This window comes from Vanrija pseudolonga, chromosome 5 (assembly GCF_020906515.1).
Source record: "Vanrija pseudolonga chromosome 5, complete sequence".
NCBI classification, from domain to species: Eukaryota; Fungi; Basidiomycota; class Tremellomycetes; order Trichosporonales; family Trichosporonaceae; genus Vanrija; species Vanrija pseudolonga.
In genome coordinates this window covers 2,022,795-2,050,673 of record NC_085853.1, presented here as the reverse complement: position 1 = coordinate 2,050,673, position 27,879 = coordinate 2,022,795, and the positions used below count along the sequence as shown (strand labels likewise).

At 63.2% G+C, this 27,879-nt stretch overlaps 10 protein-coding genes across 10 annotated transcripts; 6 read left to right on the top strand and 4 right to left on the bottom strand.

Annotated features, from left to right (window-relative positions):
* Positions 1-218: 218 nt before the first annotated feature.
* Positions 219-1,851, top strand: eri1 (3'-5' exonuclease eri1; the record flags this gene model as incomplete). The annotated part of the gene is made up of 4 exons (XM_062773999.1): positions 219-600; positions 640-817; positions 856-1,157; positions 1,221-1,851. The coding sequence occupies exons 1-4, from the start codon at positions 350-352 to the stop codon at positions 1,849-1,851; spliced, it is 1,362 nt and encodes a 453-aa protein (XP_062629983.1). The 5' UTR covers positions 219-349.
* Positions 1,599-3,276, bottom strand: CG15084 (Coiled-coil domain-containing protein). The gene is made up of 5 exons (XM_062773998.1): positions 3,136-3,276; positions 2,961-3,077; positions 2,822-2,861; positions 2,556-2,775; positions 1,599-2,509 (listed from the first exon to the last, which is right to left on the bottom strand). Exons 1-5 carry the CDS (start codon positions 3,150-3,152, stop codon positions 1,944-1,946), a joined length of 960 nt encoding a protein of 319 aa, XP_062629982.1. The 5' UTR covers positions 3,153-3,276; the 3' UTR covers positions 1,599-1,943.
* Positions 3,277-3,378: 102 nt separating this feature from the next.
* Positions 3,379-5,528, top strand: priB_13 (Protein priB; the record flags this gene model as incomplete). Its single annotated transcript, XM_062773997.1, has 5 exons — positions 3,379-3,701; positions 3,739-3,959; positions 3,998-4,553; positions 4,589-4,848; positions 4,884-5,528. The coding sequence occupies 5 exons, from the start codon at positions 3,379-3,381 to the stop codon at positions 5,456-5,458; spliced, it is 1,935 nt and encodes a 644-aa protein (XP_062629981.1). The 3' UTR covers positions 5,459-5,528.
* A 10-nt stretch (positions 5,529-5,538) lies between these two features.
* On the bottom strand, positions 5,539-6,235 carry Y212_2 (putative 21 protein; the record flags this gene model as incomplete). Its single annotated transcript, XM_062773996.1, has 3 exons — positions 5,539-5,704; positions 5,740-5,939; positions 5,993-6,235. 3 exons carry the CDS (start codon positions 6,233-6,235, stop codon positions 5,539-5,541), a joined length of 609 nt encoding a protein of 202 aa, XP_062629980.1.
* An 887-nt stretch (positions 6,236-7,122) lies between these two features.
* On the top strand, positions 7,123-8,536 carry SPBC460.04c_7 (Putative alpha-ketoglutarate-dependent sulfonate dioxygenase; the record flags this gene model as incomplete). Its single annotated transcript, XM_062773995.1, has 3 exons — positions 7,123-7,485; positions 7,544-7,998; positions 8,062-8,536. The coding sequence occupies 3 exons, from the start codon at positions 7,123-7,125 to the stop codon at positions 8,534-8,536; spliced, it is 1,293 nt and encodes a 430-aa protein (XP_062629979.1).
* A 560-nt stretch (positions 8,537-9,096) lies between these two features.
* On the top strand, positions 9,097-9,884 carry LOC62_05G007469 (uncharacterized protein; the record flags this gene model as incomplete). Its single annotated transcript, XM_062773994.1, has 2 exons — positions 9,097-9,322; positions 9,355-9,884. The coding sequence occupies 2 exons, from the start codon at positions 9,097-9,099 to the stop codon at positions 9,882-9,884; spliced, it is 756 nt and encodes a 251-aa protein (XP_062629978.1).
* Positions 9,885-9,994: 110 nt separating this feature from the next.
* Positions 9,995-15,995, bottom strand: ubr1 (E3 ubiquitin-protein ligase ubr1). Its single transcript, XM_062773993.1, has 4 exons — positions 15,242-15,995; positions 14,685-15,204; positions 13,370-14,645; positions 9,995-13,335 (listed from the first exon to the last, which is right to left on the bottom strand). The coding sequence occupies exons 1-4, from the start codon at positions 15,712-15,714 to the stop codon at positions 10,046-10,048; spliced, it is 5,559 nt and encodes a 1,852-aa protein (XP_062629977.1). The 5' UTR covers positions 15,715-15,995; the 3' UTR covers positions 9,995-10,045.
* Positions 15,996-16,274: 279 nt separating this feature from the next.
* Trappc6b (Trafficking protein particle complex subunit 6B) lies at positions 16,275-17,299 on the top strand (the record flags this gene model as incomplete). The annotated part of the gene is made up of 3 exons (XM_062773992.1): positions 16,275-16,639; positions 16,773-17,077; positions 17,116-17,299. 3 exons carry the CDS (start codon positions 16,275-16,277, stop codon positions 17,226-17,228), a joined length of 783 nt encoding a protein of 260 aa, XP_062629976.1. The 3' UTR covers positions 17,229-17,299.
* SPBPB7E8.02 (putative protein) lies at positions 17,280-21,635 on the bottom strand. The gene is made up of 4 exons (XM_062773991.1): positions 20,087-21,635; positions 17,953-20,009; positions 17,706-17,901; positions 17,280-17,667 (listed from the first exon to the last, which is right to left on the bottom strand). Exons 1-4 carry the CDS (start codon positions 20,525-20,527, stop codon positions 17,617-17,619), a joined length of 2,745 nt encoding a protein of 914 aa, XP_062629975.1. The 5' UTR covers positions 20,528-21,635; the 3' UTR covers positions 17,280-17,616.
* A 1,569-nt stretch (positions 21,636-23,204) lies between these two features.
* Positions 23,205-27,331, top strand: SPBP35G2.11c (ZZ-type zinc finger-containing protein). The gene is made up of 3 exons (XM_062773990.1): positions 23,205-23,558; positions 23,793-23,914; positions 24,055-27,331. Exons 1-3 carry the CDS (start codon positions 23,466-23,468, stop codon positions 27,221-27,223), a joined length of 3,384 nt encoding a protein of 1,127 aa, XP_062629974.1. The 5' UTR covers positions 23,205-23,465; the 3' UTR covers positions 27,224-27,331.
* Positions 27,332-27,879: the final 548 nt, after the last annotated feature.

Genomic DNA, 27,879 nt, shown 5'->3' with positions numbered 1-27,879 from the left:
GGCGTGGGGCGAAGAGGCGGAGGGGAGCAAGAGGGGCAGCAGTACGAGGATTGTTTGACGGCTTGTCGAAACACATGGCGTCAGGCTGGCGTGTGTGTGCAGTGCAGGGTGCAGCAGGGGTGGGTGGTGCGTGGTGGTAGGTGGCTCGTGCAAACACTGAACAACGGAGTGGAGGTGACGTCTGTTTCATGACGCTCGACTTCTTCGACTGAACAAAAGGGCCATTGTCAAAGGCTCGCGGCGACACACACCACCCGGGTGACGCATATATACCCAGCGCTTCTTGGCTCTCTTCTTGCATCTTGACAAGCTGCCCCACACGACGCGACGCCACTCGACGCGACGCCCGATGACAGCAACGACAACGGGCGAGGCGCCCTGTCTGCCCTCCGATCCTCCAGCGCCCTTCACAACGAACACAACCACGACGGCCGAAGCGACTGCTCCAGATCCACCGCCCAGCACAGCCGACAGCACCTCTCAGTCTTCTTCGCCTCCTCCCATTGAGCGTCCGCGCAAGAAGGCCACCGCGTCCGAGATGCGCGCCAGTCTCGAGCAGCTGGGGCTCGACACGCGCGGCAAGCGCGAGACGCTGTGGAAGTGAGTCGCGCGATGTCGGCGTGCGCTGACCCCACCCAGGCGCCTGTTCACGGCGTTCAGCCGCGCAAAGGAGGACTCTGAGGCCGCCGAGGCCGAGGCGGCCGCAGCGAGCCGCAAGACCCCGCCGCCAAAGCAGCCGTGGGGCTCGTTCCTGTGCTTCGACGTCGAGGCGACCTGCGAGCAGGGCAAGAACTTTGACTACCCGAACGAGATCATCGTGGGTGCAGGGCAATGTGGGTGTGCTGACACGCACAGGAGTTTCCCGTCGTGCTCCTCCGGTGGGAGGAGGACGCGGACGGCGGGCGCGCCCGCCTCGTGACGGTCGACACGTTCCACACGTACGTCCGCCCCACCTGGCGCCCGGTGCTCTCCGACTTTTGCTCGTCCCTCACCGGCATTACGCAGGAGGTGATTGACGCCGCGCCGACGTTCCCAGAGGTGCTGCGCCTGCTCGAGGCGTGGCTTGACAAGTGGGACCTGCGCCTCGGCGACGGCGACGGCGAGGGACACGGGCTCAAGGACGCGCTGTGGGTCACGGACGGGCCGTGGGATCTGAGGTGGGTGGCGACGTGCCGAAGCAGCGAGCATTGGCTGGGCTTCTGCTGACCCGAGCCCCGCAGAGACTTTATCCCCAAGCAGCTCCACATCACCCCGACGACGCCGGCCTACCCAGGCTACCTCCTCGGGCCGTACCTGAACCTCAAGGCGGGCGTGGAGGTGGTGCTGATGGAATCTGCGCGCCGCGAGAAGGACACGAGCAGCAGCTCCTCGCCCAAGCGCAGCCTGCCGCGCCTCACGACGGCGATGCGCCGTCCGCCGACCAACGCGGCCGGGCCAACGTACCACCTCCCGATCCCGGGCCAGCTGAAGGCGCTCGGGCTCGGCACGTTCAGCGGCAGGCAGCACAGCGGTATCGACGACGCGACGAATATCGCGCGCATCCTCGCCGAGCTCGCTGCCCGCCACGTCGTGCTCGACGCCAATGCGCGCCTCCCGCCCGCCAAGGGCTACAGGCGGTGGCCCTGGATGGGCAAGCCGGGCGAAGTCATCTGGGACGCGCCCGCCGCGCCCGTCCTCGGCGTCAAGGTCGCGCTCGGCGCGCCGGCCCCTGTCGCAGGGGCAGATGCTGCGCCCCCGGCTGAGGCGGCCGACCGTACCCCCGACATCGCGGGCCTGATGGACCGTCTCGCGCTCGGCGCGGACGACACGCCCTGCGCCGCGCCCACGCCCGACCCCAAGCCCAACCTCTGATGATGTATAATAGAGCTAGTTAGACAGCATTGTAATCTGCCAATAATGTATACGTGATAGTTACAGTGGTGGTGGTGCTACAGTTCTACAGTCTAGTCAGAGTCGGAGCCGCTGCCGTAGCCTGCGAGCCCGCCGAGGCCAGCGGCCGGTGGCGGCGGTGGCCGCGCTGGGGGTGTTGCCTCGGCCGCGTCTTCCGCCTTGCGCTTCATGCCCGCGCGAGGCAAGCGTACCCGCCCGACAGGCTCAGCATCAAACACGTCGTACTTGGTGCGCGTGTTCTTGCGTATCCGCTCACCGAGGCTGAGGCCGTCGTCGACCGAGGGGGGAGCTTCGGCCCGCGCGGCCGTCCACTCATCAAGCACCTCCCACTCGTCGCCAAGGACCACGTCCTCCCCCAGCCCGTACTTCTCTTTCACGCCCTCGTCTGCGGCCTGCTTCGCGAGCGCATCGCGCTTCTCCACCCTAAACCGGTCCCGCAGCGCGCGGGACACGGCGTACGGGTCCGCACTGCGCCGCGCCGAGTCGTCATACAGCTCCGTGAGGCGCGACTTCTTCGCGCGCTCCGCTGACCGCTGGTCCGTGTCCTTCTCTAGGCTCTCGAAGGGGTCGGCTAGTGGCGTTCCGTCCGGGTTGGGCGCTGCGGAGGGGGCTTCGGTGTCTGGAGGTATCAGCGCGGGTCGGGCGTAGCGGAGCACGTAACCCACCGTACACTGCGTGTCCGCCATTCTCGACCGGATCCCAGTCACTCTCCTGCTTCCGCGCGCCCTCAGACACGACGTACGCCGCGTTCTGCGGGTCGGTCCGGATCTCAAACCACCCCGAGCAGAGGTGACACTTGCACCGGAACGCGTAGATGGGCGTCGAGTAGTAGTTGCCCACTTTGCGCTTCTGCGCGTTGTAGCGGACTCCAGCGCCAATGTGGTTCTGAGGTGGGTCAGCTGGAAGCAGAAACGGCTCTTCAGCTGCTCACGTTGCACGTCCCGCACCAGATGTTGAACGGGAGCTCGAAGCTGCGCGCGTCAGGTTGGTATTGGAAGGAAGGTAGCGCGTCGGCGAGGAAGCTGAAGTTGGTTCCCTCGCTCGCTTCACCCGCGCGACGCTCGACTCACCGCACGACCAACACCCCCTTGTCAATGTCCTTGGCGCGCTTGCCCAGCGCATGCTTCTTGCCCTGGTACGCGTTGAGCGTGGACGTCTTCTTCGGGTCGAAGTCTGGCGGGATGTAGCTGGGGCGGCGTGAGCGGGGGACAGGCGCCGGCGGAGCAGCAGACGCAGTGGACGTACCGGTTGAAGCCTTGCATCTTATGCGCGGCCTTTTAGGCAAGAGAGGCTCGCTGGGGCAAGTAGTTAATATAGATGTGTTTGTTGCCAAGTCGAGCTCGAAAGAGATCGAGTTGGTGACTTTCGGTGGCGACGGCCGATGCGGCTCCGAAACAGGTCAATCCGGCTGATCGGCTGTTAGGCGGGACAAACCCCCGTTTTAAACAGTCTCTAGCTCGACTTCCCTCTCTCCATCTCCACAACACGATGCAGTCCCGCCCGCCGACGCGCGACCGGCCCCCACAGTTCCACTTGACGCCAGCAACGCCGACCGCCACGCGGCTGCTCGACCTCGTCGCGCGCATCCGCAAGATTGACGACGAGGCGATCGAGACGCGCCGCGAGAAGCGCTCGGCTTTGCGCCGCCCACAGGGGAGCAATGCCGAAGAAGTCAAGGCTTGCGAGGGATGCCGGCGCGCCAAGACCAAGTGCTTCAATGTCGACGGCGCGGCGTGCACCCGCTGCCAGGTGGCCGGGAGGGTGTGTACCTACCCCGAGGCGAAGGTCCGGGGGAGGAAGGCCGACAGGACGTGAGTGGGGAGAGGAGGGAGCCTGGCTGACGCGCAGGATCCAGTCCCTTCTCAACTGCATGGAGGACGAGCTCGCCGCCCTCCTCGCACCCGACCCGCGCTCGCGACAACAGCCCAGCGGTACGAGCCGCGCCCAGCGCGCAGAGGACTCGGCGTCCCACTCGGCCCTGCACAACCCCCTCGGCGTGCTCGCGACGGCTGCGACGCAGCCGTCCGGGCTGCTCATGCATGGCGGCCAGTCGGGGCTGTACTGGAATAGTAGGTGTCGCATACAAGAATTACACCTAACGCTGCAGACATTTATTCGGTCAAGCCGGAAGAGGACCTCGGACAGGATCCCGTGCTGCAAGGCATCTTGGAGGAAGAAGACCTCAACCGCCTCGTCGAGCTGTACTTTGCCAAGCTTGCGCCGACGTTTATGCACCTCGACGACGGGGTCCATTCGCCCATCTTCCTGCGCATGAACAGCCCGTTTTTGACAACGGCGATCGCGGCCGTCGCGGCGAGTTTCGACCCGCTCTCGCTCCTCATCGCGCCAGGGCTGCAGGCGCATGCCCATCGGCTCGCAAGTCTGGCCTTTGAGAACGGGTCCAAGAGTCTCGAGGTCGTGCAGGGGTTCCTCGCGCTCGTCCACTGGGCTGCGTGGCCCAGCCACGACTGGCTCGCAGACCGCAGCTGGGCGTATCAGGGCCAAGCGATGCGCCTCGCCTGCGAGATCCGCCTCGACCTCCCACCAGACCCCAACCTCGCGCTCACGTACCGCCATTCCCGGCCGCTGACCGACGACGAGGTCGCGAGGCTTATGGCGTGTAGGAAGCGGACATACTTGCTGGTGTGCCTCTCCGAGATCGGGTAGGTTGATGTGGCGGGGCCACCGCTGACGCCAGACTTGCGACACAGTCAGGCCGCGCCGACACCACCTCTGGCCACCGCCTCATCCACCCGCCTGACCTCGGGTTCCTTCGCCCCCATGATAGCAGAAACATGACCTTCTCTGCCAGCGTCAAGCTCAACCACATCTTCGGGCGCGCTCTCCACCGCTGGCACGGTATGGACAAGGACGATACGCCGGATCTCGAGCGCGAGCTGTTTGTCCGCGACTGGCGCAGGGATCTCGGCGAGTGGAAGACTAGCTGGATGGGAACTAGTGGGTAGAGTGAGGTTGTTAAACTGACCCGCCAGGCCGGCTCGTCGACGTTGCAGCAGTGTACAACCACATCATGCTGCTGCTGCTTTCGCTCCGCGTCCCGGGGTCACATGCGTCAACGCAGGCGCTGCTCCGCGAGATTTCCGAGCTGGCGGTTCAGCTGCTCGTCACTGTCCTCCGCTGGCGCGACGACGTGCCGTTTGACGAGTCAGGAGGACTAGCCTACGCGTCCAACTTTCTCATCGTCCAGATCGCGTATGGCGCGGCACTGGTCCACAAGCTCGCGCGGCCGCTGGACTCGGACCGTGCCGCCGAAGTGTCTGCACGTGTGACTGACATTGCGACGCTCCTCGACCAGATTGCCGCGGCGAGGCTGCACACGGTTAGTTTTGCAGGCTATTATGCCGCACAGATCCGCTCGCTGTGTGGGCTCGAGGCACCGCCACAGCCGTCGCACCACGTCAACATCAACGTCCAGGGTGCGGCCGGCCCAGATCCCTTCGACTTTAGCTTCATGCTGGACCACGAACCGCACGCGTTTGACGCGACGGTGATCAGTGACAGGATACTGTCGTTGCTGGGCGTGGGCCTGGAGGAGCAGTGGGAGTGAGTGGGGTCAAGCGCTGGCGAAGCGGACCGCCAGGAACAATTTCTGTTGTTGTATATTCGTACATGCAGGCTGCGCCTACTCTAGTTTGCTGACTTGGCCGCTGCCGCCTCCTGCGCCTCGCGTGCGAGCTGCACGGCAGGCTGCTCGCCAAGCGACTCGAGGTCGAGGATGAGCTTTGGCCCAAGCCAGATCGCGCGCTGGTCGTGGTCTCCGCGCGCGTCGCCAGTGTTGGGGTGGACGAGCACGCTGGGGTCAGCCACAGCTACTGCCAAGTAACGCACCTCAACGGCCCGTGGTTGGCCACGAGGAAGCTCAACAGCGCGCCGAGCTGGTCCGAGCCGAACACGTCGAGCTCAAACTGCGGGATGGGGTGCGGCCCGACGGGGCGGTCGTAAAAAGTGTACAGGTGCACCTCGGGGAACTCGCGGCGGATGGCGTCGTGCAGGCGGGCTGAGAACTCGCGCTCCGTCTTGTTCCCGGGCTAGTAGTCGCGGGCGTCAGCCCGGCCCGTCCACCACGCCCGCGCTTACTTACCTTTGCATACACGTGGATGTCCCAGTTGTCCTTTGCGCGCGCGTGCTCGTCCCACCCGCGAAACAGGCCGCCGTAGTACGGGCTCCGTTTGCCGTCCGGGCGAGGAGGGTTGGCCCAAGGGCCGGGGTTGTACTGGGGGTGCGGGGCGCGCGCGTCCGGTAGCGGCGGGAGCGCGGACGTGTCGTAGGATACGCGGGGGGCAGCGTACGGGTCGGCGTCGGGGTGGGTGGTGGATTGCGTCATGCTGGTTGGTGCTGGTCGTGGCGGAGCAGTGGCCGGCGGGCTGGGCTGGAGAAGGGCGAAGGGGGCGCGCGGGCGACGCGTTGACGCGATAACACCTTCTTATGGCCTGTGTGCGTTGGGGCGAGTCAGGCGTGCTGACCGGAAACAAGAATTCGGATTCTCGCTGCGACATGCACGGGCGAGTGAGCTATCTCTGGCGTGGAAAGGTGACATGGCGTGCGTGTGGGTCGTTCCGGCCGGCATCGGGAGGCGTGGCAGTGGTCGTGGTGGCGGCGAAGTAAGTGTCGATGGCGAGCGAGCTCGTCGGGCGAGCGGCACGGGCGCCGTGCCTTCAGCCGCCATCGGGCTAGAGTACGCCGCGCTGCGCGACTGTGCTTGTGCTTGCTTACACATGCATGTGTGCGGCGGGACCACGCCAGCTGTCCACTCCCTCCCTCGGCATCATGATAACTGTCCACTTCGGCTGTAGCCGAGCCGATTCCGGGACGGGTGACGCAATGGCCAGAGATAAAGATGGAACGGGGTGCAATGTTGGCGGGTGCGTGTTTGCAATTCCAGCGCGGGGTATGGACGTGGGGCTCGTTCTTATCCCGGGGTGTCGTTGCTGGTGCTGTACCAGCTACGCTACAGCGAGCAACATTGCGACATGTGTCTACGTGATCACGAGGATTGAGGCTGAGGTTGGGTTGTTAGTCGCCGGCACTGACCGCGTCTGTCTGTAGGCGCCAGCTTACTGTGCTTACTACTCTCCAGTCAGACGCCGCGGAATGGGCATCGAGCTGGAGCAGATGGCGCGTTCTTGTCGCCATAGGCTTCGCAGAGATGCAGCGGCTACATAAGAGCTGGTGGTAGCAGTGCTCTCAGCCCTCCTCACCAGCACCGCAACAATGGCCCCCATCGCAGTCCCCACCAACGACGCCATCCCCCCCGCGCCCGTCGACGCCAACGACGACCTGGCCGAGGTCAAGGCCAAGATTGCCGCCGGCAACGTCGGCAAGAAGTCGTGGGCTTCGTACGCCGTGCCCCCCGACAACGCGATCAGGCGCTACCTCAAGGCGGGCGGCATCGACCTGTACAACGGCTACCCGGCGTACAAGCAGGCCGACTCGGTCTACGACAATGTGCGCGACACGGAGCGCGTGCTCCGTGACGGCCGCGAGTTTGTCGACCCCGGCACCCGCGCCGACCCCGAGAAGAAGGCGCTGTTCGCGGCTGCCAAGGAGGTGATCACGCTCACCAAGCACATTGGTGTGAGTAGGGCGGGTGTGGAGGAGAAAGCCAGGGGGGCAGTGACACTAACACCCCCAGACCGAGCTCGTCGGCGTCCAGCTCAAGGACCTGGACGACAAGCAGCGTGACGAGCTCGCCCTGCTCATTGCCGAGCGTGGCGTCGTCTTCTTCCGCGACCAGGACCTCTCGCCCCAGAAGCAGCTCGAGCTGGGCAAGTACCTCGGCGACGGCGAGGTGTACGACTTTGGCACGCTCGCGACGGTCCCCTCGCTCGGGCCGGGCATCACGCTCATCTGGGAGAAGGCGCGCTCGTACCAGCGCAGCTACCGCCTCCCGTGGCCCGAGTACAACGGGTACAACGGCCAGGGATGGCACGTCGACGGGCCCACTGCCACCGAGCAGGGCGAGTCGAGCTACACCCACCTGCACCACGACTCCGTACCGTCCGACTCGGGCGACACGACTTGGGCGAGTGGGTACGCGGCGTACGACAAGCTCTCGCCCGGCTTCAAGAAGTTTGTCGACGGCTTGACGTGAGTGCCGTGTCGCGCACGCCAGAAGTGGCAGATGACTGGAACACCCCTAACACACCCCAGCGGCATCTACCGCTCCAACACGACGGCCAAGAACTCAAAGAACCCCGACGGCCCCCGCATCCCCAAGTTTGAGCGCGCGCCGCTCGTCCGCACCCACCCCGTGACCAAGTGGAAGACGCTGTTCGTCGCCGACCGCGGGCTGGTCGGCATCGAGGGGTTCGACAAGACCGAGTCCGAGGTGATCATCAAGTACCTCGTGTCCGTGTACAACCAGTCGCAGGAGATTGCCGTGCGCTTCAAGTGGACGCCGGGCGCCAGTGCAATCTGGGACAACCGCGTGACCAACCATGCCGCCGTGCGCGACTTTGACTGGAGCCAGGCCAACGAGCGCCACGGCACAAACGTCATCTCGGTCGGCAGCACCAAGCCGTACTTTGACCCCAAGTCCAAGAGCCGCGGCGAGGCGCTCGGCATCGAGGGCTGGCTCGACCCCGCGCTCGACACGGAGAAGTGGTTCGAGCTGTACCACTTGTAGTGGGGGGGTGGTGGTGGTTGGAAGAGGACAAAAGTTGTATCCCGATGCATCGAGTCGCAAGGAGGTGTGATGGGGATGAGAGTCGCGCTCCGCTTGCAGCGATGGAGGGAGGCTACGGAGGACTGGAGGGCGGGTGTGCCACGGATTCGGACGGGCTGAGTTGAGTGTGGTGGTGAAGCCGGAGGTGGCCTGACCAAATGCGGACTGTGGCACCAACCTGTCGTCGCCGGGTTTGGCCACTGCTGAGTGCTGAGCAGTCTGCTGCCATGAGGGAGATATGGCGCATGCGCCCATGAAGCGACGAGGTCGTCACCGCATCCAACGATGCCAAATACGGCGACAACGTCCGGCTTCACTCGACTGATGCGGCGGCACTGGCGCTTGCGGCGAGAGCCACGACAGTTACCACCTGCCCGACCATCCGCATCCGACACACACCAGTCCGCACGCGTCGGTACAGCGAGGTCATACACGCCAGACTCCCTCTGTTCAGAAGGCATAAATAAGAGCGACTCATGGCCGTGGTTGTCTCCCAACCAGCACCCCCCACCCCCGTCACAATGCCCCATCTCGCCATCCCGCCGCACTACGCCGCCCACATCCACTTCACGAACAAGCCGCTCCTCGCCGAGCTGTACGACGCCGAGCTGGGCGGCATCCCGGCGCCAATCAGCGCGCGGACCCTCGGCTGCTTGATGGATTTCACCAGCGCCATTGCCAACTACGGCGGCAACGCGGGCAACGTGGCGCCGTTCCTCGCCGACGTGCTCCGTGCTTATGATGCCAGTGGGTTTGGGTTGAGACGGCGTTGACGACAGGTTTGATGGTGCCAGCCGCGCAGGGTGGCGACGACGAGGAGGACGAGGAGGACGAGGAGGAGGCGGAGGAGGAGGAAGAGGAGGGCGACGACGACACCGACCCCGACGAGAACGACGACATCTCGCTTATCTCCGCCGCCACCTCCTCCTCCTCCGCCACCTCCACCACCAGCACAGCCAGCACGACGGCCAACGCGCGCGGGCGCAAGCGTTCTCCCCGCTCCAGCGGCAGCAACGCGGGCATCCTCGCTGTCCTCGAGAACATCCGGGACGAGATCACCGAGCTGCGCGAGGAGCTCGGCGCGCGCGCCGACGCCGCTGCTGCGGCCGCGGCTACGACCATCGAGGCAGACAACACGCCCGCGTACACTGGCTACACGCCCCCTTGGTCCGTCCGCGCCGTCCAGGCCCATGAGCGCGCTCAGGTGCAGGCGAACGCCCGCAATGCGTGCGAGTGTACCCGCTGCGAGGGCGAGTCTGCGCGCCGCCCGACTTACTGGGGCTTTGGGCCTGGCGGTGCCGGGTGGTAGGCGAAGCACTCCACTATACCACACCATGTACCTTGAACACCATACCGCCTTAGTTGTAACTCATCTCCGCCACAGCACTCGCTTCGCTCGTGCTGCTCGCTGCTATCCAATGCAAACATGACATAACAATGAAACTATACTGATGTAGTGTTGCGCCTCCCTCACAGGCAAGACCATCCTCCACCGTCACTCGTCAGCTCCAACCTCCGCGCACACAGCGTCGGAACGCCATGCTGGAGCCACACATTCCGCCTCAGCTCCTCCATCCGCCCGAGGTGCATGAACTGTCGGTGCCCTCGGCGCAGCGACGTCTCCAGCTCTCCAAACTGGTCCAGGTAAGGCATGGGGCCAAAGCTACCGCTTCCAGCGAACAGGTAGACAATGACCCAGCGCTTAATGTCCGCAAACATGCCCACAACGCCGCCACACTCGCGCATGTGCAGGTTGCACTCGCCCTGCTCGCCCTCCGAGCAGCAGTCGCCCGCGAGACAAACAAGCTTGCCGCAGAAGAGGCAGATGGCTGGGAAGCTCGGGCGCACACCACAGTGGTCGCAACGCCGGCCGGCAAACTTGATTGCAGCGACTTCGTACGCCTCGGGCAGGCGAGCAAGCTCGTAGGTGCCCGGGTACTCGAGCGGTGGCAGGATACGGCCCTGCATTGCCCACTGCGTGAGCCAGCGCGCGACAATGGGCGTCTCCGTCGACTGCGGGTTGGCGAGCGTCTCGCGCGGGCGGGGGATGCCGAGGACCGACAAGAGTCGGTTGTACTCTGACCCGGTCGACACAATGTAGTCGGGGTTGGTGACAGGGTATGAGTCGTTGACCGCGTAGTAGAGGATCGCCGCGCGGCGGAGGAATGGCAAGGTGAACGAGTAGAGCACCTTGGCGAGCATCTCGTCCGTGACAAGCGAAAGAACCGACTCGATGTCGATGAACGGTCCGGCGTTGCGCAGGACCGAGATCATCAACGGCCGGAAGTTGGCAAACACGGACAACGCGTCGGTCAGGCTCGCGTCCTTGGGCGGCACCGAGCGGCGAGATGGCACACCGCGGGGAGCCAGGGATCTCCTGATGTAGACGGACAAACCCAGCATTGTCCTCGTCAGTTCGGCGTAGTACGACATGACGATGACAGCGTGGAGAAGGTCTGGTGCGATCGCCGCAGCCTCGACAACCATGCCGAGGGGTAATCTGAAGAGGAGAGGCGACGGGAGGGTAGCCGAGCGGTACCAGTCGGGAAGGAAGCGCGCAAACAGGCCCACGCGCAGGGGGGTGCGGTCCATCTTGGTGCCGAAGAACAGGTCGAGCTCGAGCTGTAGGGTGCCGATCAAGTGCTTGATGAGCTTCAGGCCTGTCTCGGGGACCTGCTCGGCGACCGTGACTCCTGGCGTGGCGATACCACGGTGGGTGATCTCACACACCGAGACTGTGTACCCGACCATGTCGTCGGCAAGATACATGTGCGTCTTCTTGCCGCGGATTCTCTGGCTCTGCTCCGAGAGCGGCCTCGTGAGCGAGCGGATGCGGTCGACCATGCGGTGGACACTCTTGTGGCTCTTGCGGTACTGCGGGTCAAGCGCGTGGCGGATAAAGTCGCAGTCGGTGAACCATGGCACGAGCTCGCCCGTCTCGACGTGGTAGTCCCAGATCTTGGCACTGTCGCTGACCCGGAGGAGACCCTCTTCTGATACTGACCGGATGCGCTCGCTCAACGTCGGCGGCAGCCCTGGCGCCACCTTGGACTTGGGCATGGGCCGTAGTACAGCCGCGGTGGGGTCCAAGGGGATGAGAACGTTGCCAATCGACTTGCACAGCGGGCACATGTACTCGTGGCGCATCGAGTTCTCTGGCTGGTGGCGTTGGACCTGGGCCACCTGTCGTGTCCGTGTCAACTCATTGTAAGAGTAGATGCACGAGTCGTGCATGAGGTGGTTGCACGCCGAGACGTAGACACCGAAACGGAGGTTGTTGGAAGGATAGGCGTCGGTGTTGACTGGCTCGCCAGTGGTGCCCATGCCGTAGCGGAGATACCTCGTGTCGCGGTCGAGATCCGAGGGGGCGAGGAGGACTTCTTCGAACCAGTCGCGGTCGGTAACGGCGTCGCGGACGATGCGACTGGGCTGGAGGAAGGCAAGCATGCCACCTGTGCGGCCCGGGTGGACAGATTCCTGGCACACGATACACGAGCCATAGGACACTGGCTCTTCCTTGTCATCCTCGTCGAGCTCTTCGTCATCAAGGAGCGATGTGGCGAATGACGCCTGTTGCTGAGCAAACTTGGCCTTGAGCGCAGCTTGACGAGCGAGGGCTTGTGACTTTGCATCACTCGCCGGCTTCTTGTCCTCTTCAATTGCAGCGAGGCGGGCATCACGCTGAGCGCGATACTCAGCCGTGTAGTGCTCGGGCAGGTGCGCAACGATCTTGTCGAGGATGTAGTCGACCCTTGGGCGGAACGGCTCAAACGGCGCGTTAGTCTGCATGAACCACAAGTTCTGGAACATGCTCATAGACCCGCTGCTGTCGATAATGTCGACCGAGCGCTGGGCAAAGCCGTCGGCATCCGCGTCAAGCGCCATCATGGCCAGGTGGAGCGCAAGATTGAGCAAGGCGTCCATCGACGGCATGGTGTGGCCGGATGGCGCGCCGCTTGGCGTGTGGAGACCAGGCCAGTCGGCGGGCTGAGTCATGAGCTGACAGTGAGCCAGCGTCCAGTGGACAAGTGCAGAGATGATGGGCGAGGCGAGGAAGTCGGCGAGGTTGGAGAAGGGCATGGGCCTGGGAGGGACAACAATGGGTAGAGGCTTGATCACCGGTGTCGCGCTAGGGTTGTCCTTCTTGGCCCGAGTGATGAGCATCTCGGCGGCATCGCGCTGCTCGTTCCTGCTGTACTGCCGCCAGTACGGGTCGACCTCGGTGTACAAGGCCGGCTTGAGGGCGTATGTGCCCGTGGCAGTATCCGTCGGCGGGCGGAAGTCGGCAATACTCTCAAGGATTGGCACGAGGCTGCCACGCTCATGGGATCGCTCTGGGAGCTTGCGTACAATGTCCGAGTACGACAGGGGACCAAGGGCCAGGATGTGGATGATGTGGCGCCGGGAGACAACCTCGGGCTTCCAGCCGTTGACAACAGCCGTGTCGGACACGAGGTAGATGATGAGCAGCAGCAGCTCCTCGTAGAGGGCGACACTGTCTCGTGGGTCCAAGTCGTTGTCCCACACCTCGGGCGACATGACTCCCTGGCGGAAGAAGTTGGCCAGCCCGAAACGGTCAATCAACGCGGTGATAAACATTTGCTGGTCCAGTGTGCAGAGACCAAACTGGAGGAGGAAGAACTCTTGGTCGATGGTAAACTCGCGAAGGGCAAGGTCACGGTAGTGGTGGTACTGGTGTCGCATGGCAGCACCGTTCTTGGCCCACATGCCTAAGCGGATTTGGGCGAGAACGACGTGTTCTGGGCGTTAGTGGGGTAGTAGCTGACAACTTACTTTGCAAGGGCCACTCGATGAGCAAGAGGGGTGCGGTAGGGTTGGTTGTGCGAAGGATCTGGTGCGAGACAATGTCGCTGAGCGACTGGTTGGGGAACCGCGCTGAGAGCGACTTGAGCATCTCGGCAAAGAGGACGTGCATGTAGTGGTGGAAGGAGAAGCCGGTGATGCGGGTGATGTCCTGTGCGTAGAGGGTGTAGGAGGAGCCTGGCGCCAAGACATTGTCGACGTGGTGGAGTTCCAAGGGGGAGTAGAGATTAGGGTCTAGGGTTGAAGATTCGAGGTTCATGTCGTAGACGATGCGCTTGGCAACGTGCATCATGGCCTCGACGAGCTCCTGCGGGCTGGCGTTTTGGAACGACTCGCCAAACTCGCGCGCGAGTTTGGACAGATCGGGGAGGACGGAAATGGACTTGACCCAGTCGATCTCATACTCGACGTGGCGGTCCAGTTCTCTCCTCTGGCTCTGGAGGCCGACAAAGTGGTTGAGGAAAGAGAGGGTGCGCTGGAAAAGGTCGTGGTCTGCGACGAGCTGTGCCTTGACTTCCTTGTATTTGAGGAGGGCTCGAAGATGGCTCAGAAGAGTCAGGCCCTTCTTGCCCCTAAAGGCAGGAGTCTCGACGTCGAAGCGGTTGACCTGTGAAGGCGGGTCTCCTGTTCGCAGGGCATAGTAGCCAAATGCCGTTTCGAGGACGGACCGGAAGAGGTTGCTCTCGGCGATCGCCTCACCACAGGCGGCACTTCTACCCAGTAGCATGTATGACATGCTGAAGGCCAGGCTCGAGTCGTCGCGGTCCTGGTAGAGGTAGTGCTCAAACGTGTGGCCATAGTTGATGCTGTAGCGGGTCGCAAATTCGCGCTTGATTTTCCAGTCAAGCACAAAGATGCCAGAGTAGATCTCTCGCAGCTGCCACTTTGCTTTCCTCCATAGTCGGACGTCAAGACGCATGAGCCAGTCGAACCGCTTTGGCACTTCGTCAGTCGCCATCCAGGAGTGAAGGTCCGTCAGGTCCTTGGATGTTGGCGGGTCGGCGTCTGGCTTGGATGACCTTGGCTGGAAGAGGGCCATGGCGACGTATCGTCGAACGAGGTCCTCTTCGCCGCAGATGGTGACCTTGCACATCTCGCTCAGCCATTGCAACAGCAGGCCGACCAGCTCCTCCTTGTACACGTCGGCGGCGTTGCGCAGTGTTACGCCGATGTCGATCTGCTGCAGCATTGACGCAGTGTGGAACGCGACAGTGTCGAGGTGAGTCACGATGAGGACCTTGCGTCCCTGATGGCGTCAGCAAGTAACCAGACACAAATCACTCACAACCTCGTCCATCTCCTTCGCGTACCGGTCAGCCGTGTCCCAGGTGACGCCGAGGGCGTCCCGGAACTGTCGCGTCACCTCACGCAGGACATGCTTGTCGTCTGCCCAGGCGGTGACAGCCCATGGGCCGCGTCCTCGCCTATCTGCTGGCTCGCCAGATGGTCCAGTGTCGGCCTTCATTTCTTCTCGGGTCGATGGGAGTTTGCCAAACTCGCTTGGTAGTGGTGAATGCTGGATAACCTCTATGATGAATTCAAGAACGGTGACGATGGTATCGTAGAGCGCTTGACACAGCGCCTGCGGGACTTGGCCCTGGGGTTGTGGTGGTTCATGGCCCTCGGGAACCGGTGGGTGATGAGCACACCCAAGGTGGCCATTATTCTTCCATGCGGATGAATCACCACAGTCGCACACCGTCGCAAAGGTGTACGACAGGCCAAAGAGCACTTCGTGGCCCTCGTGGTTGCCGGCGTTGAAGCAGTCAACACAAAGAATACACGAGGAGTCGTTTGCACATGTCCTGGGTCGTGAGCAGTAGACCATGGGGTATTACTCACTTGCAGATATATGTCCTGTCATACCGCTGCAGGACCTTGCCGCACACTGCACCAGGCTTTGGCTGGCGCGATGGCTTGCCTGCACGACGGCGGCGCTCCTCGGCAGTTTGCTGCACGTCGAGCAGCGACCATGTACGTTCTGGTCCAAACTGTTCTGTTCCAGGTACGAGCCAGTCGCTGAGACTGTCCCAGGCTGGGAGCGTGAGAGGTGCGGCGGGGCGGGAACCGGACGGGGTGGCGGGAGCCGCGGGGTCGTGGTTGTGTGTGGGCGAGTCGTTGCCCGAGCCGTTGGGTATGCTGTCCCCGTCACCGAGGAAGCACGCGACCCATTCTGGGCGGTTGAGGATGCAGTGGTAGAGCTGGCGTGTGACTGTCGCGCGCTGCTGGGGCGAGAGCTCGGGGTTCTCGGCGTCCCGGTGCCCGTATAGCAGCAGGTCGTGAAGCCGGCTCTGGAGGGCGTGCGGCGACGTCATGGCAGGTGCGCGGCGGGCGCCCGCCTGACTTGAGGTTGGGAAGGTGGGTGGTGGTGGAAGGTGGTGGTGTGGTGGGTGGTGAGTGCCGGTGGGCGGCGGCGCGTGATGTCGCCGATCAAGAAGGGAAGGCAAGGGTTAGGTTGGCGCGGCGTATGCGGTGTGTGCTTAAGTGTGGGTTTAGGCGTCGAGGGTGCGTCTCGTGTCGTGGCTCGCGTGCGATGGGGAATGCTGTGATGAAAGAGATAAAGTGTGAGTGATGGCTGCCGACTTGCCGACTGGTGTGTTCGTGTCGGTGGTCTGTCGTAGGAGATGCCAGAAGTGATCGCGCGCGGCGGCGGCGGTGGTGGATGGAGGATGGTGGCGGTTGTGTCATCGGTCACTTGGACTCACAGGTCGTCGTCGCTCACACTGGCAATTTGCTTCCGTCGGGGAGCCCACGGGGTAAAATCACACGTCATAAGTCGCGTGGCTAGTGTCCTCGACGAGAGCCCGTCATCGACCATCGACGCGACGACGACCACAAGCAATGTAGTCGTTTTAACCTCGCCCACACAACAACAATGTCACGGCCGCCATCGTCCAGCACGACCCCACACGCCCCAATCGCGCCCATAGCCCCAGCAGCGGTGCACGCGCTCGCCGCGCCCGTCCCGGCGCTCGTCGACGCCGCGCTGCCAGCGTACCTCGTCCCCGCGGCGCTCAAGGCGCTGACCGACTCGGCAAGCTACGCCGTGCACCGCCGGCTCGAGGCCGAGCGCGAGGCGGAGGGCTCGGCCGAGGGAGCATTCGCTACGGAAGCCGCGGCCGCCGCCAAGGGCAAGGGAAAGTCGGCCGCCGCGGACGCGGTCCCCGGTATCGTCGAGGAGGCGGTCGTTACACGCATGGAGAGGATCGGGTTCATGGTCGGCGGGTTTGTGGCTGAGAAGTGAGTCGGCGCGCGCACCGAACCGCGCAGCGGCGAGGCGGTCGTGGGACGGAGAACTGGGCGGCGTGTTCCACCAGTGAACAATCTGCCCCGACCAGCCCCTTCTCCGTCGAGGCCCAACTAACACCTCCAGACTCACCGCAGCCCGCGCACCCATCGCGTCCCACCTCGACATCATCAAGTTCATCTGCAAGGACCTCTTCCTGCACGTGTACGGCAAGCAGATTGACAACCTGCGCACCAACCACCGCGGCGTGTTCGTGCTCCAGAGCCACGCGTTCCCGCCGCTCGCGGGGCTGAGCAGCTTCCGTGGCGCTGCGGCCGACCTCGAGGCAGCGCGCGTGCACCTCGTCTTTCCGCAGGCGCTTGTCCAGGGCGCGCTGGCACGGCTGGGCATGGTCGCGACTGTTACGGCTGAGAGCGCACAGCTGCCCCAGTGTAGGTTGAGCGGCTCGGGAAGTGTTGCTGACGCGAAGGCACATTCCAGATCCGCACCGTCAAGCACTCGTCGGGTGCTGCGAGCCAGCAGCCTCCACTGTCTGCTGGCGTGCCCCCCACACCGACGAGGCAATCGCTGGGAGGCGCATAGCCACATCCCTTGTAACTATACCCGCCCTTCTATACCATTCAATGGAATACCTGTACAATGGAATACCTGCATCGCGCCGTCTGCCGCAGCTACGTATACCATAAAGCACCAACTACTACTACTAGCACGCCTGCTATCGTACAATCTTTGTTTCACTGCCTAGGCGATCCTGTCTACGCGAGGCCACGCCACAGTGGCCACGATTAGAGCGCAAAGGGCGCAAAAGGGGGATGTCGATATCAACTCGAGGTCGTGGCAGACTTTGAGCCGATAGACTTGAAGACGCAACAAAAGAAACAAAATAAAAAAAAAGTCTTGATTTCTACGCTCTGTGCTCGGGGTTGGGGGTTGTTCTTGATTTATTGTTTTATGGAGATATGTCGTTTCCTCAGCCGCTCCGGGGGTCGTCCTTGGGCACCATGGACATCCAGATACGTGACTGGGGTGTGAGTTGCGGCCAGTAACAATGCTTCTCACCTTGAAAATACGGAAGTTCTCCTTGGTAAGCTCGCGGAAGTCGACACGCTTGTCGGCCTTGAAGTAGAACGTGAGCTTGCGCCGGTCCCACTGGTACTCGGCGTCGACAATCTGCATGGGCAGACCACGCTGGACCACCTTCTCGCGGCAGATCATCATGGCGTCGTATTCTTCCTTGAGCTTCTCCATCATGCGGCTGTGGCGTTAGTGGGGTGTGCCTCGGTGTGCGGTTTAGAGTGCAACTCACGCTTGCTCCTCGGGCCCGCCGCTAGACTTGGTGAAGATACGCTTGGGCATGACCTCCTTGGCAAGGGGTCCACGGGCTCCAATGCCTCCACCGCTCATGTCCATCTGGGAGCCGCTGGGGCCCACACCAGAGAGAAGCGTGTTAAGGTCGGCGCCAGTAAAGTCCAGGCTGCCCGGTGCCGGTGGCCGCACGCTCAGGCTGCCGTTGCGTGTGTGACCAGATGCACCTGGTGTCGGCGGCAACGCAGCTGGCACCCCCGCCATGGCCATACCAGGAGGTTGGTGCTGCGACGCACCAGACAAAAGGGCCGCAGTCGCTTGGCGCTCCTGCCACTCACGGACTTCGATGGGCGTGAGCTGGTCGTACACGACCGTTCCGAGGTCAGATCCACGGTCCGCCTCGACAATGACACGATCGCCGTTCGAAATGAGTAGGGTGGGGTCGGGACAGTAGAAAACGTCGCGACGACCGGCTTTGAACGTCACGATGTAGAGCGGGGTCGTAGGAGGGAGTGACGCGAGGGGAGTTCCCTTGCCCAAGTCGGCCAGCGACAGTGACGAGAACGACGACGGGGAAGTCGGGGCGGGTGGCGGGGGCGGGGGAGCTTGCGGCTGCTGCGAGAAGTAGCTCGACGAGTTGAATCCAGCTGACGACGGGGTCGTAGTCGTAGGGAAGGGTGCAGCAAATCCAGGACCCAGGCCGCCAAACGCTCCGTTCTGGAAGGGTGGGCGCCCAGGAGGGGGAGGCTGCCCGATGCCACCAAAGTAGCCGAAGCCGCTAACGTTGGGACGGCCAAAGGTCGGGACGCCTGGGGCACCGAAGGGCGGGCCTTGGCGGAAGGGCGCGGGGGCGAGCTGCGCGGCGCCGCCGAGCTGTGGAGCTGCACCGAACCTGTCGAAGCCGATAGGGCCGCCGATGGGACCAGCAGCGGGTTGGGGACCACTTCCAGAGCGAATGGGCCCACCAATCGCACCAGGGCGCGTCTGACGAGGCTCGTCGCGGAGGCGGTCGGGGCTTGAGCTGCTAGGAACATAGCCGGTAACAGCAGTGGTCGGCTTGGAGCGGGGCTCGGCGTAGCTGCCAAAGCGAGCGCGGCCCGAGACCGGGGACTCCTTGTCTGCGGGGGAGGAGCCAAAGAACGGCTCACCGGGAGGGTTGGATCTTGCGATGCCAGAACGCGGCCCGTCAGTGAGCGGCTTGCCGAAAATCGGGAGGCTCGACGCCTCGAGATCCGTCTTGCGCGTCTCATCGACCTGAAGGCTGAGGGCGTTGCCGAAGCGCTCTGGTAAAAGCTCGTCGTCGGTAAAGCCAAGAGAACCGACGCCACGGCGGGGCGCAGCTGATGTCATGCCCGAACCAGGCTCGTTGAAGGCAGAGCCAAATCCGCGCCGCCCGGAGCTACCGACGACCGACATTGAGTGGCGACGACTAGACGTGCCTGAGCGACCGCCGTTGGCCTCCTCAAAGCCACCGACAACCGACGAGTACGAGGGCTGCTGTGGGCCGAGGGCGTCGGCGACAGAGTTGGAAAGCGCGGATGCCGTCTTGGGAGAGGCCCACGCACGCGACCCAAAGGTTGTCTCCTGCGGCGTGCGAAAATTGGCTGCTGCCTGGGCGGAGGGCTTGACAATGGGCTCTGATTCCTCGCGGTCGAGGAAAGGGCGCATGTTTGTGGAGAAGGGCGACATGTTGCTACCGTCCTTGCGCCAGCTAGTCGGCTCATCGAAGATGTGGAATCCACCCGCGGCCCCAGCGCTGGCATTGCCGCTCGTGTTGCTGCCGTAGTTGTCAAACGTGCTCATGGGCATGATGAAGTTGCGGTCAGGTCGCACGCCGGTGGCGAGCGACTGCGAGCGGGAGCGCGAGACGTTGGCCGGAGCGATGGGTGGCGAGTAGCCAGAGTTGCTATCCTGGTTTGGGAGCTGGGGGACCGAGGCCGAGGGAGACGTCGAGGGCGAGGACGAGGGCGAGAAGGTTGGGAACGGCGAGGGCGATGAAGACCGTGACATTGGGCGTTCTTCAACGTGCGATGAGAGCGCTCGGACGAGGGTTGAGGGCTGTTGCACCCACGGCGAAGAGTCAGCGAAAAGAGTAGAGGTGGGCGGCGGGGGGGAGGGACAGAACAATGGCTCACTCTTTGGTCAATCTTGCTCTCGGCGACAGAAAAGCTGTTTGCTCGTGTGGGCGGAACAGGCACACTGGGCACACTGCCAGATTGTGCTCCTTGGCTGAAGCGACCGCCCGCGCGCGAACCGCCAATCACACCAAACTCGCCGCCGTTGACGCCGGGCGATCCGCGGCCAGAGGCTGGGGACGAGTTGGGTAACCGTTCAGAGGGAGGCTGGGAAGTTGCTCGGCCCTTGGACGTCGACAGGTAGGGGTATCCGACGGTGAACGAGCGAACTGGCGACGGGCGGAAATGCGCGTTGTCGCCGACGCCGGCGGCTTGGGGCGGCGGCGTTGAAGTCTTATTGGTCACGGGGGGTGGTGCACCGTTCTTGGCCACTTCGGGAGCGGCGGTGGAAGAAAAGCCGGCGCCGACACCCGGAGAGCCCGGGGTTGCGGCCTCGGCCATGACTTGGTGGGCTTGTGATCGAGCGCGCGGATGGGCCGGCGCTGGATGTTGCTAGACGAGGAGAGTGAGTGGGATTGTGTGCTTTGCGACGACTAGATTCTCCCCACGCGCGGATGGTCGTCGGTGGGGGTGTGGGTTGGCCGTTAGTGAATTGTTGTGTCGCACGACGCCCTGGCCGTTTTGTGTCACAGGGATTGTAAAAGGGCGCAGCGGATGACAGCAATGCCGTGGCGCCGTGGGTCGTTGGGGGGGGGCAAAAGCGAGCGTGTGAGCCAGACGAGGAGAAGTGTCGATGGAGGACGAGGTGACTTTTGCGTGGCGACGATCCTTTGGGGGAGGGAGGGGTTAGGAGGAGGGGATGGAGGGAAGGTGCGATGGATGGTGTGGCGTAGGGTAGATGTGATGGGTGATGGGAGATCGAGATGTGGAAGAGTGTGTGTGGGTGTGTGTGTGGGGGTGACCGAGCGAGCGGCGGAGATGGTCGAGTGAGTGGTTGGAGACGGAGGAAGGGGCAAAGCCTTGAGCCGGTGGACGGGGGCGGCGGCGCGGGCGGCGGCGACGGCGGCTTGCGACAAGGAAGGAGACCCAAAGGGGGGTTGGTTGCGACAATGCGGAGTGGGGGGGGTGGGAGGTGCCTTGATACTTGCTACAGACAGAGCGACCTTGCTCGACGCCGCGCAAAAGAAGACCTGGCGCACTCGGGGCGGAGGTAAATCACACAACCGGGGTCCCGGGGGGAAGGCGAGGGAGGGCAAGAGGGCAAGGGAAGGCCGGTTCAAGTCGAATTGACCTTCCAAGCCGGGTCGCAGCAGCGGCGAGCAGCAACGGCAGGCAGGCGACTACTCAGTGGGGGGCGCGGCGGGCAGAGTGACGCAGCGGCAGCCAGAACAAGGGGAAGAGCGGCAAAGGGGCACGAGGTCGATCCGTTTGTTCGTGTGGTCGTGTGGATTGTCGTCTACGGCGTCCGGTTGTGGGGGCGAGTGATACGCGCGGCGCAGTCTAGGAGTAGTCTATGGGGGAGTGTGGGTGGGCTAACGAGGTGGGAACAATGGTGGATGGCTAGTGGCGACAAGAGATTGTCCAACGCCGGCGACACCTACTACTACTACTACTACTACTACTACTACAAGGACAACGACGAGCCTCTCGAGGTGTGGGCAAATAACAAAAGCTAGGATTGACTGTCGCGGGCCGAGAGTGTGTCACCCGCTGCTACTCCTGTCCTACGCCGCGCTGCTGCGTTGCTGGCTCGCTCGCTCGGCCCTGTCGGAATGAGGGCGGGACTGGGAATGCTAGTTCTCCTGGTGCAATCGCACGCAGACTCGGTCAACTGCCTCCCTTTGACTGCACCTCAGCTTGAGCTTGTGACGATGCCTTGGCCTCGTCGTCTGGTTTGCCTTTGCCCTCCTGACGTATTTTGCCGCGGGGGGCGCGCGCCTTGATCTACCACTGGCGTCTACACCTATGTCTGTGGGCTTGCACTCGCTCACTCTGCATGTAAAGGAAGGTGGGCTTGTGAGCTCGTGACCCCAGGCAGAGAGCTAGCCCCCCAAGACGAGCGGCGAGTCACGAGTCACGAGAGCGCGCGTCAGGCACAGTCGGCTGTATTGTCCGCCGTCCTTGTCTCTCTAGCCCTGTAGGTTTCAACCAGAAATCTCGTCGTAGCTTTTGGGCCACCGGCGACTGGCCGGTTGAAGTAAAGGCGGGGGCGGCAGGCATGCAGGCAGACCAGCCGACGCACTAGCGGATCGCGGAATGCTACATGGCGACAGACGAGTAGAGCAGCGACGAATCACGCGCAGCCCATACCACATACCACGCATCATCATCGTTGTCGTCGTCGTCGTTGTCGTGACAGAGGTGGCGCAGAGGGCAGCAGTGTGCGATGCGGTTATCACAGAAGTTTCTCCACCCAGCGATCTGTTGCATCTGCACGCGCCTCGTGTGCACAGACCGGGCCCGTAAGGAGGGATCCGCTGTCCCCAGCAAGGGACGACAGGGTCACCGATAATCATCATCAGAGGGCAGGGTGCTTGGCCGTGCAGACGTGCAGAATGCGGAAGACGCGCGTCCTAGTTTGACCAGTTTGTGAACCCATTGTAATCCATCAATCTACGTCCAATTGCTGCCCCCTCTCGGCCGCTCTAATCGCGAGTGCACACCGCGCGGCTGCTTCTGCATTACGGTTGAGATTGTAGCCGAAGGTGGGCCACTCTACTAGCCAGGGTGACCCTTTACTATGAATCATTTGGTTCTGGACACGTGGCAGACCCTGAGAGTTATGACCACTAAATCGCCACCTGGCCCAGTTCCATCAATCGAGTGCAGCCGGGCGTGCAGCCGAGTGATGGATTGACGGTTACGCGTTCACAACCAAGACCGAGCGAAGACGACAGAAACGTCCATGGCACTGTCACCCACTTATACACTTGTCAAGCGCATGTCAGCATTCTTGCATTGTTGTAGCTTGGAAGCCCAGAGAATGTAATACAACTAGGCCGCGCGCTGTTGTAATCAGGTGGTCCAAAGTGGCGTATATGGCGTAATGTTGGCTCGCGCCGGATTCGGCCGCCCAAATGGCACCAACACTGACGAGTTGCGCGTCGTCGGCGTCATTGACGCCCTGCCGCTTTAAACAATCCTCCCAACCACCACCATCACTGCCTCGCCGTTCCATCAGTCGCCGCTCCTCCTCTCCCACCACCATTTATCTTCCCCCCTCCTCCTCTTCCCCTCTTCCACTCTCTTTCAATCACCTATTGCAACGCAGTCACCCCTCGTTGCAGCTGCTTGCAGCGTCACTGTCCTTCCCCACAGCTGGCTCAACACCAGCAAGTCACCCAACCCCCCCCCCCCCCCGAGTCATCGCTCTCCACAACCCCGCCCTTGATAAGGCGGTGACGAAGCGTCAACCAACCCAAGCAACAAACGACCAGTCATGGTCGTCATCAAGGCCACGCTGCGCGACGAGACGCGCCGTCTCAGCTTTGACGCGCGCGGCTTCCCCCCGTACGAGGAGGTCCAAGAGAAGGTGAGTAGGACGTCTTGGCGGCGACTGGCCGGTGGCAACTGCGCCGGGGCAACTGCGGCCGACGCGACGACGCCGCCAGTGGTCACCATCCCGCCCCGTCCCTACTTGCACTCGCACACGCAACGCGCGCTCCACCGCGTGACGCGTCCGCGCACATGTTGTTTGAGGCAGCATGCACCGCCCCGCCGCCGCCCCTCGCTCGCCACCTCCAGAACCACACTTACACCACCACAGCTTCGCGCCATCTTCGACCTTCCCTCGACCGCCCACCCCTTCTGGGTCAACGTTCTCTTCTTCCCCGACGACTCTAAGCCGTCGCGTATCAAGTTCAAGCAGCACGTCTGTGACTCTGCCGAGTAAGTGATCGTCTGGGGTTGCCGAGACAACGACAGACAACTCAGCGCATGCAACACACGCTGACGAATTCCCTCCCATCATTCCTCATTCGGCCGAACCTTATGCTCCACTGTGCAATGGACAATCCTTGGCCACACAGATACGAGCTTGCCCAGCAACCGTTCCTCCGCGTGAACGGGTTCCCCAACCCCATGCTGGTCTTTACTGTCCTCCTGTCGTCCGACCCCCGTCTTTCGGAGATTCACGACTTCCACCGCGCTGGCTCCATGCAGATCGAGAGCCGCGAGCTCGACGGCCGTATCCACGCATTGGAGAACGACCTCTGCCACCACCACCAGATCCTCATCTCGCTCGAGGACAAGCTCGAGAACTGTCGCAAGGAGGGCGACGAGCTCGGCGTCTCGTTCTGGTCGGACCGCGTCGAGGAGAAGCGCCGTACCATCCCGCCCCTCGAGGAGAAGCTCCGCGAGGCTCGCACCAACAAGCGTCTTATCGTCGAGGACCTGAGTGACTCGCGCGACGGTGTCACCTTCCGCCAGTGGGCGGACAACAAGGAGCTTGACGACATGCGCAGCCTCCAAGAGACCGACCAGGAACTTGCTGCATGGCAGATTGAGAACAGCGATGTCGACACCTCGGCGTTCCCGCCCCTCGAGACAGTGCTCCGCAACTCGTCACGCCACCACCACCACCACGGGCACCGTCACCACCACCGCCACACGTGGGCGCCGCCCCCTGGCCCTCCTCCCGGATTCCCTCGCCCTCAGCGCCCTCCCGTCGGTACTGCTGGTCTGCAGAGCGTTCGCGAGATCCTCCACACGGCCGGTGAGACTGCCCCTGCGCGCGAGATTGGCGCCATTCTGGACCGCTTCCTCGTTCACTTCCAGGGCCAGCTTGTGGAGACCCTCGATGGCTTTGCGGCCCGCATTGCTCCTACCCCGGCTGCCGAGGCCACGGGTGCCGCCAACGCCGAGGACGCCCCAGAGGCTCGTATCCCCGGCGCCTTTGTTGCCGTGCCCTCCGAGGCCCAGCCCGCCACCTCCAAGGCCGAGGACGCCTCGCCCAAGGACAAGGAGGCCAAGCCCGCTGGGAAGCTCGGAAAGGGCGGCTTCCGTCACAAGCACATTACTTGCGATGGGTGCCTTACCGGTATCCGTGGCATGCGCTACAAGTGCGAGCAGTGCCCCGACTACGACCTGTGTGGCTCGTGCCTGCCACTCCTTCACACGTCCGACCTGCACCCGGCAACGCACACGTTCCGGACCATGCTCCACCGTGGACTCGAGGAGCGCATCAAGTTCACCACCAGCGGTGCCGAGTCGCAGCGCCCCTCGCACCGCTCGACCCCTCACCCCGCCACCTGCGATCTCTGCTCGCAGACGATTATTGGTGTTCGTTGGAAGTGCCTCAACTGCCCTGACTGGGACTGCTGCAGCACGTGTGCCAAATCTGTCGACAACACGCACCCGGGCCACAGCTTTGTCAAGCTTCACAAGCCGACCGACTACGTCACGAGCCCTTCGTGGGACGCTCGCTACAATGTCAACCACCCATTCGTCATCTGTGACGGCTGCAACGTGACCATCCGTGGCCCGCGCTTCAAGTGCATGCACCCCGACTGCCCCGACTATGACCTCTGCGAGAAGTGCGAGTCGGCTCCTGTGGCTGTGCACCCCGAGACGCACCCCATGCTCAAGACCAAGACGCCTCTGCACGTAAAGGTTCAGTCGACCTTTGACCCTGTGAGCGAGCGCAAGGACGAGTCTGTTCGATACCGCGTATCTAACCGCGACCGTAAGGCTCCCTCGGCCAAGCGTTCGTCTACTCGCACCGAGCCTACTGCCGCCACCCAGGGCGAGTCGAGTCGCGCTGGCAGCATCCGCGACGTTCGCAACGTGACCACCGATGACTGGAAGCAGCGCGGTGGCGAGTACGCTCAGGCGCTGGACGCCCTCGTTCAGTCGATGAGCAACATGAACCAGCCCAAGGTCCGTGTCCGCGGTGGCTACCTTGTCTCGCGTGGCCCCACGCCCCCCAAGCCTTCGTCGATTGTCGACGACGAGGAGATTCCTAAGCTGCAGGCCCCCATTGCGCCTACTGCTGCGCCGGAGCGCCTTGCCACCCCGAAGCTTGTTGGCGCCTTCCCCGTGTCGCCCCCTGTCATGGAGCAGAAGGTGGCGGCGCCCGTCACTGTGCCAACCGTGCCGATTGCTGCTGTCGAGTCGCTCGAGCCCCCCTACGAGGTTCCTGCTCCTCCTGTTGTCGTCGCTCGTGCCCGTGTCGACCGTGCCAGCTCGCTTCCCCCCTATGACGCTCTCGAGCCTCCTACCGAGGCCCCCATCTCCAAGGGCAAGGGCAAGGCACCGGTCCAGTTCGACGCGCTTGAGCCTCCGGTCGAGCCGGAGCTGACCAAGGTGACTGAGGTGACACCGGCGTACGAGTCGCTTGAGCCTCCCGTGACCAAGCGCGAGGACCCGATCGCCAAGATCATCGCTTCGGCTGCCCCCAAGACTGAGACGCGCGAGGAGCGTCACGACCCGATCGCCAGCGTCATTGCTGCTGCCGCTGTCGCTACTCCCAAGGCCCCGGCCAGCCCCGGTGATGTCTTTGCGTGGGTCCGCCACGCGACCATTCCCGCGGCCACGACGCTCCCTGCTGGAGCCGAATTCACCAAGACCTGGACTGTTCGTCACTTTGCCGACGGCTCCGACTTTGACTTTGACCAGCTGCGCCTTGTGCTCAAGACGGACGGTCTTCTCGGCAACGGGTCGGCCTCGAACGTCAAGTTTGCCTCGTCGGCTGTTGTCAATGGCGAGGACATGAACGTGTCGATCGACGGGCTCGTTGTCCCCGACATGCCCGGCAAGGAGGTGATTGAGCTCTGGCGCGTCGAGGATGCCAACGGCGTCCAGTACGGCCAGCCTCTGCGCGTTAGAATCAACGTCGAGGCGACCAACTCGGGCGAGAGCTCGCTCCAGTCGTCTTCGTTCATCCTTCCAGAGGCCCCTACTCCGGTGCAGCACACTGGAGACTCGTTCTACCTCCCCACTCCCAAGGATGCTTCTCGCTCGCCTGCCCCTTCTGCTGCCGAGCTGAGCGAGCGCCTGAGCTCTGTCGCTCCTTCAACCGTCGACGACGACGAGGTTCACTCCAACTTTTCGTTCTCGGACGTTGACGTCGACGAGGTTGAGCACGTCGAGCCGGTGCACACGCCTGCCACTCCTGCGACCGAGGCTGTCGAGGACGACCTCGCCGACGACTACGACTTTGTCGACGAGACGGCGAGCGAGACTGAGGACGGGTTCTGAGGCGCGAGCGCGCGCGCAGTGCGACGCGACGCGACATGTCCGAAGCAAACATGACGTGAGACTCGATTTGATTGTAAAGATTCGTATCCGATGACATCTGTTGTGCGACTGGGCGTGGTGCGACGGGGCTGGGGATGGTGCCGGTGGTTGTGGACCCAACCCACCCTGGCCGGGGTGAGAGTGCACGCTTTGCAATGGCCAGGCTGGCCTGCAGCACTGACCGAGTGAAAACAGTTCGAGCACTGGCCGTGTGAGCGTGGCGTCGAAGAAGCAGTCTTTGTGGCACTCGGCGCGTTGGGGAGAACATTGGTGGTACAGGTCTGTGCTGTCTACCGCCCTGACACAATGCGTACCCAGGTCGGTCCAGGCCGAGGCCATAGAGGGCTAGGCGGTGCGTGGTGCGTGATGCGTGAGCGTGAGCGTTGTGCGCAGTGTGCGTGGGCGAGCTGGAGGTGACGAGGCGAGGACGCGGGCGAGGACGAGGACGAGGGATAAATGGCGACTGACACATCTGTTGTCGCCTGCCTCCAGCCAACAACAACAGACGCCAACTGACGTGACCCCACTCGACGCGACTTGAAAGCAGCTGCAGTTCCAGCGTAGAGCCTCCCGCCCGCTGCCTCTGCATACCTCATCCCGCACGGCCTGCCGAGCTC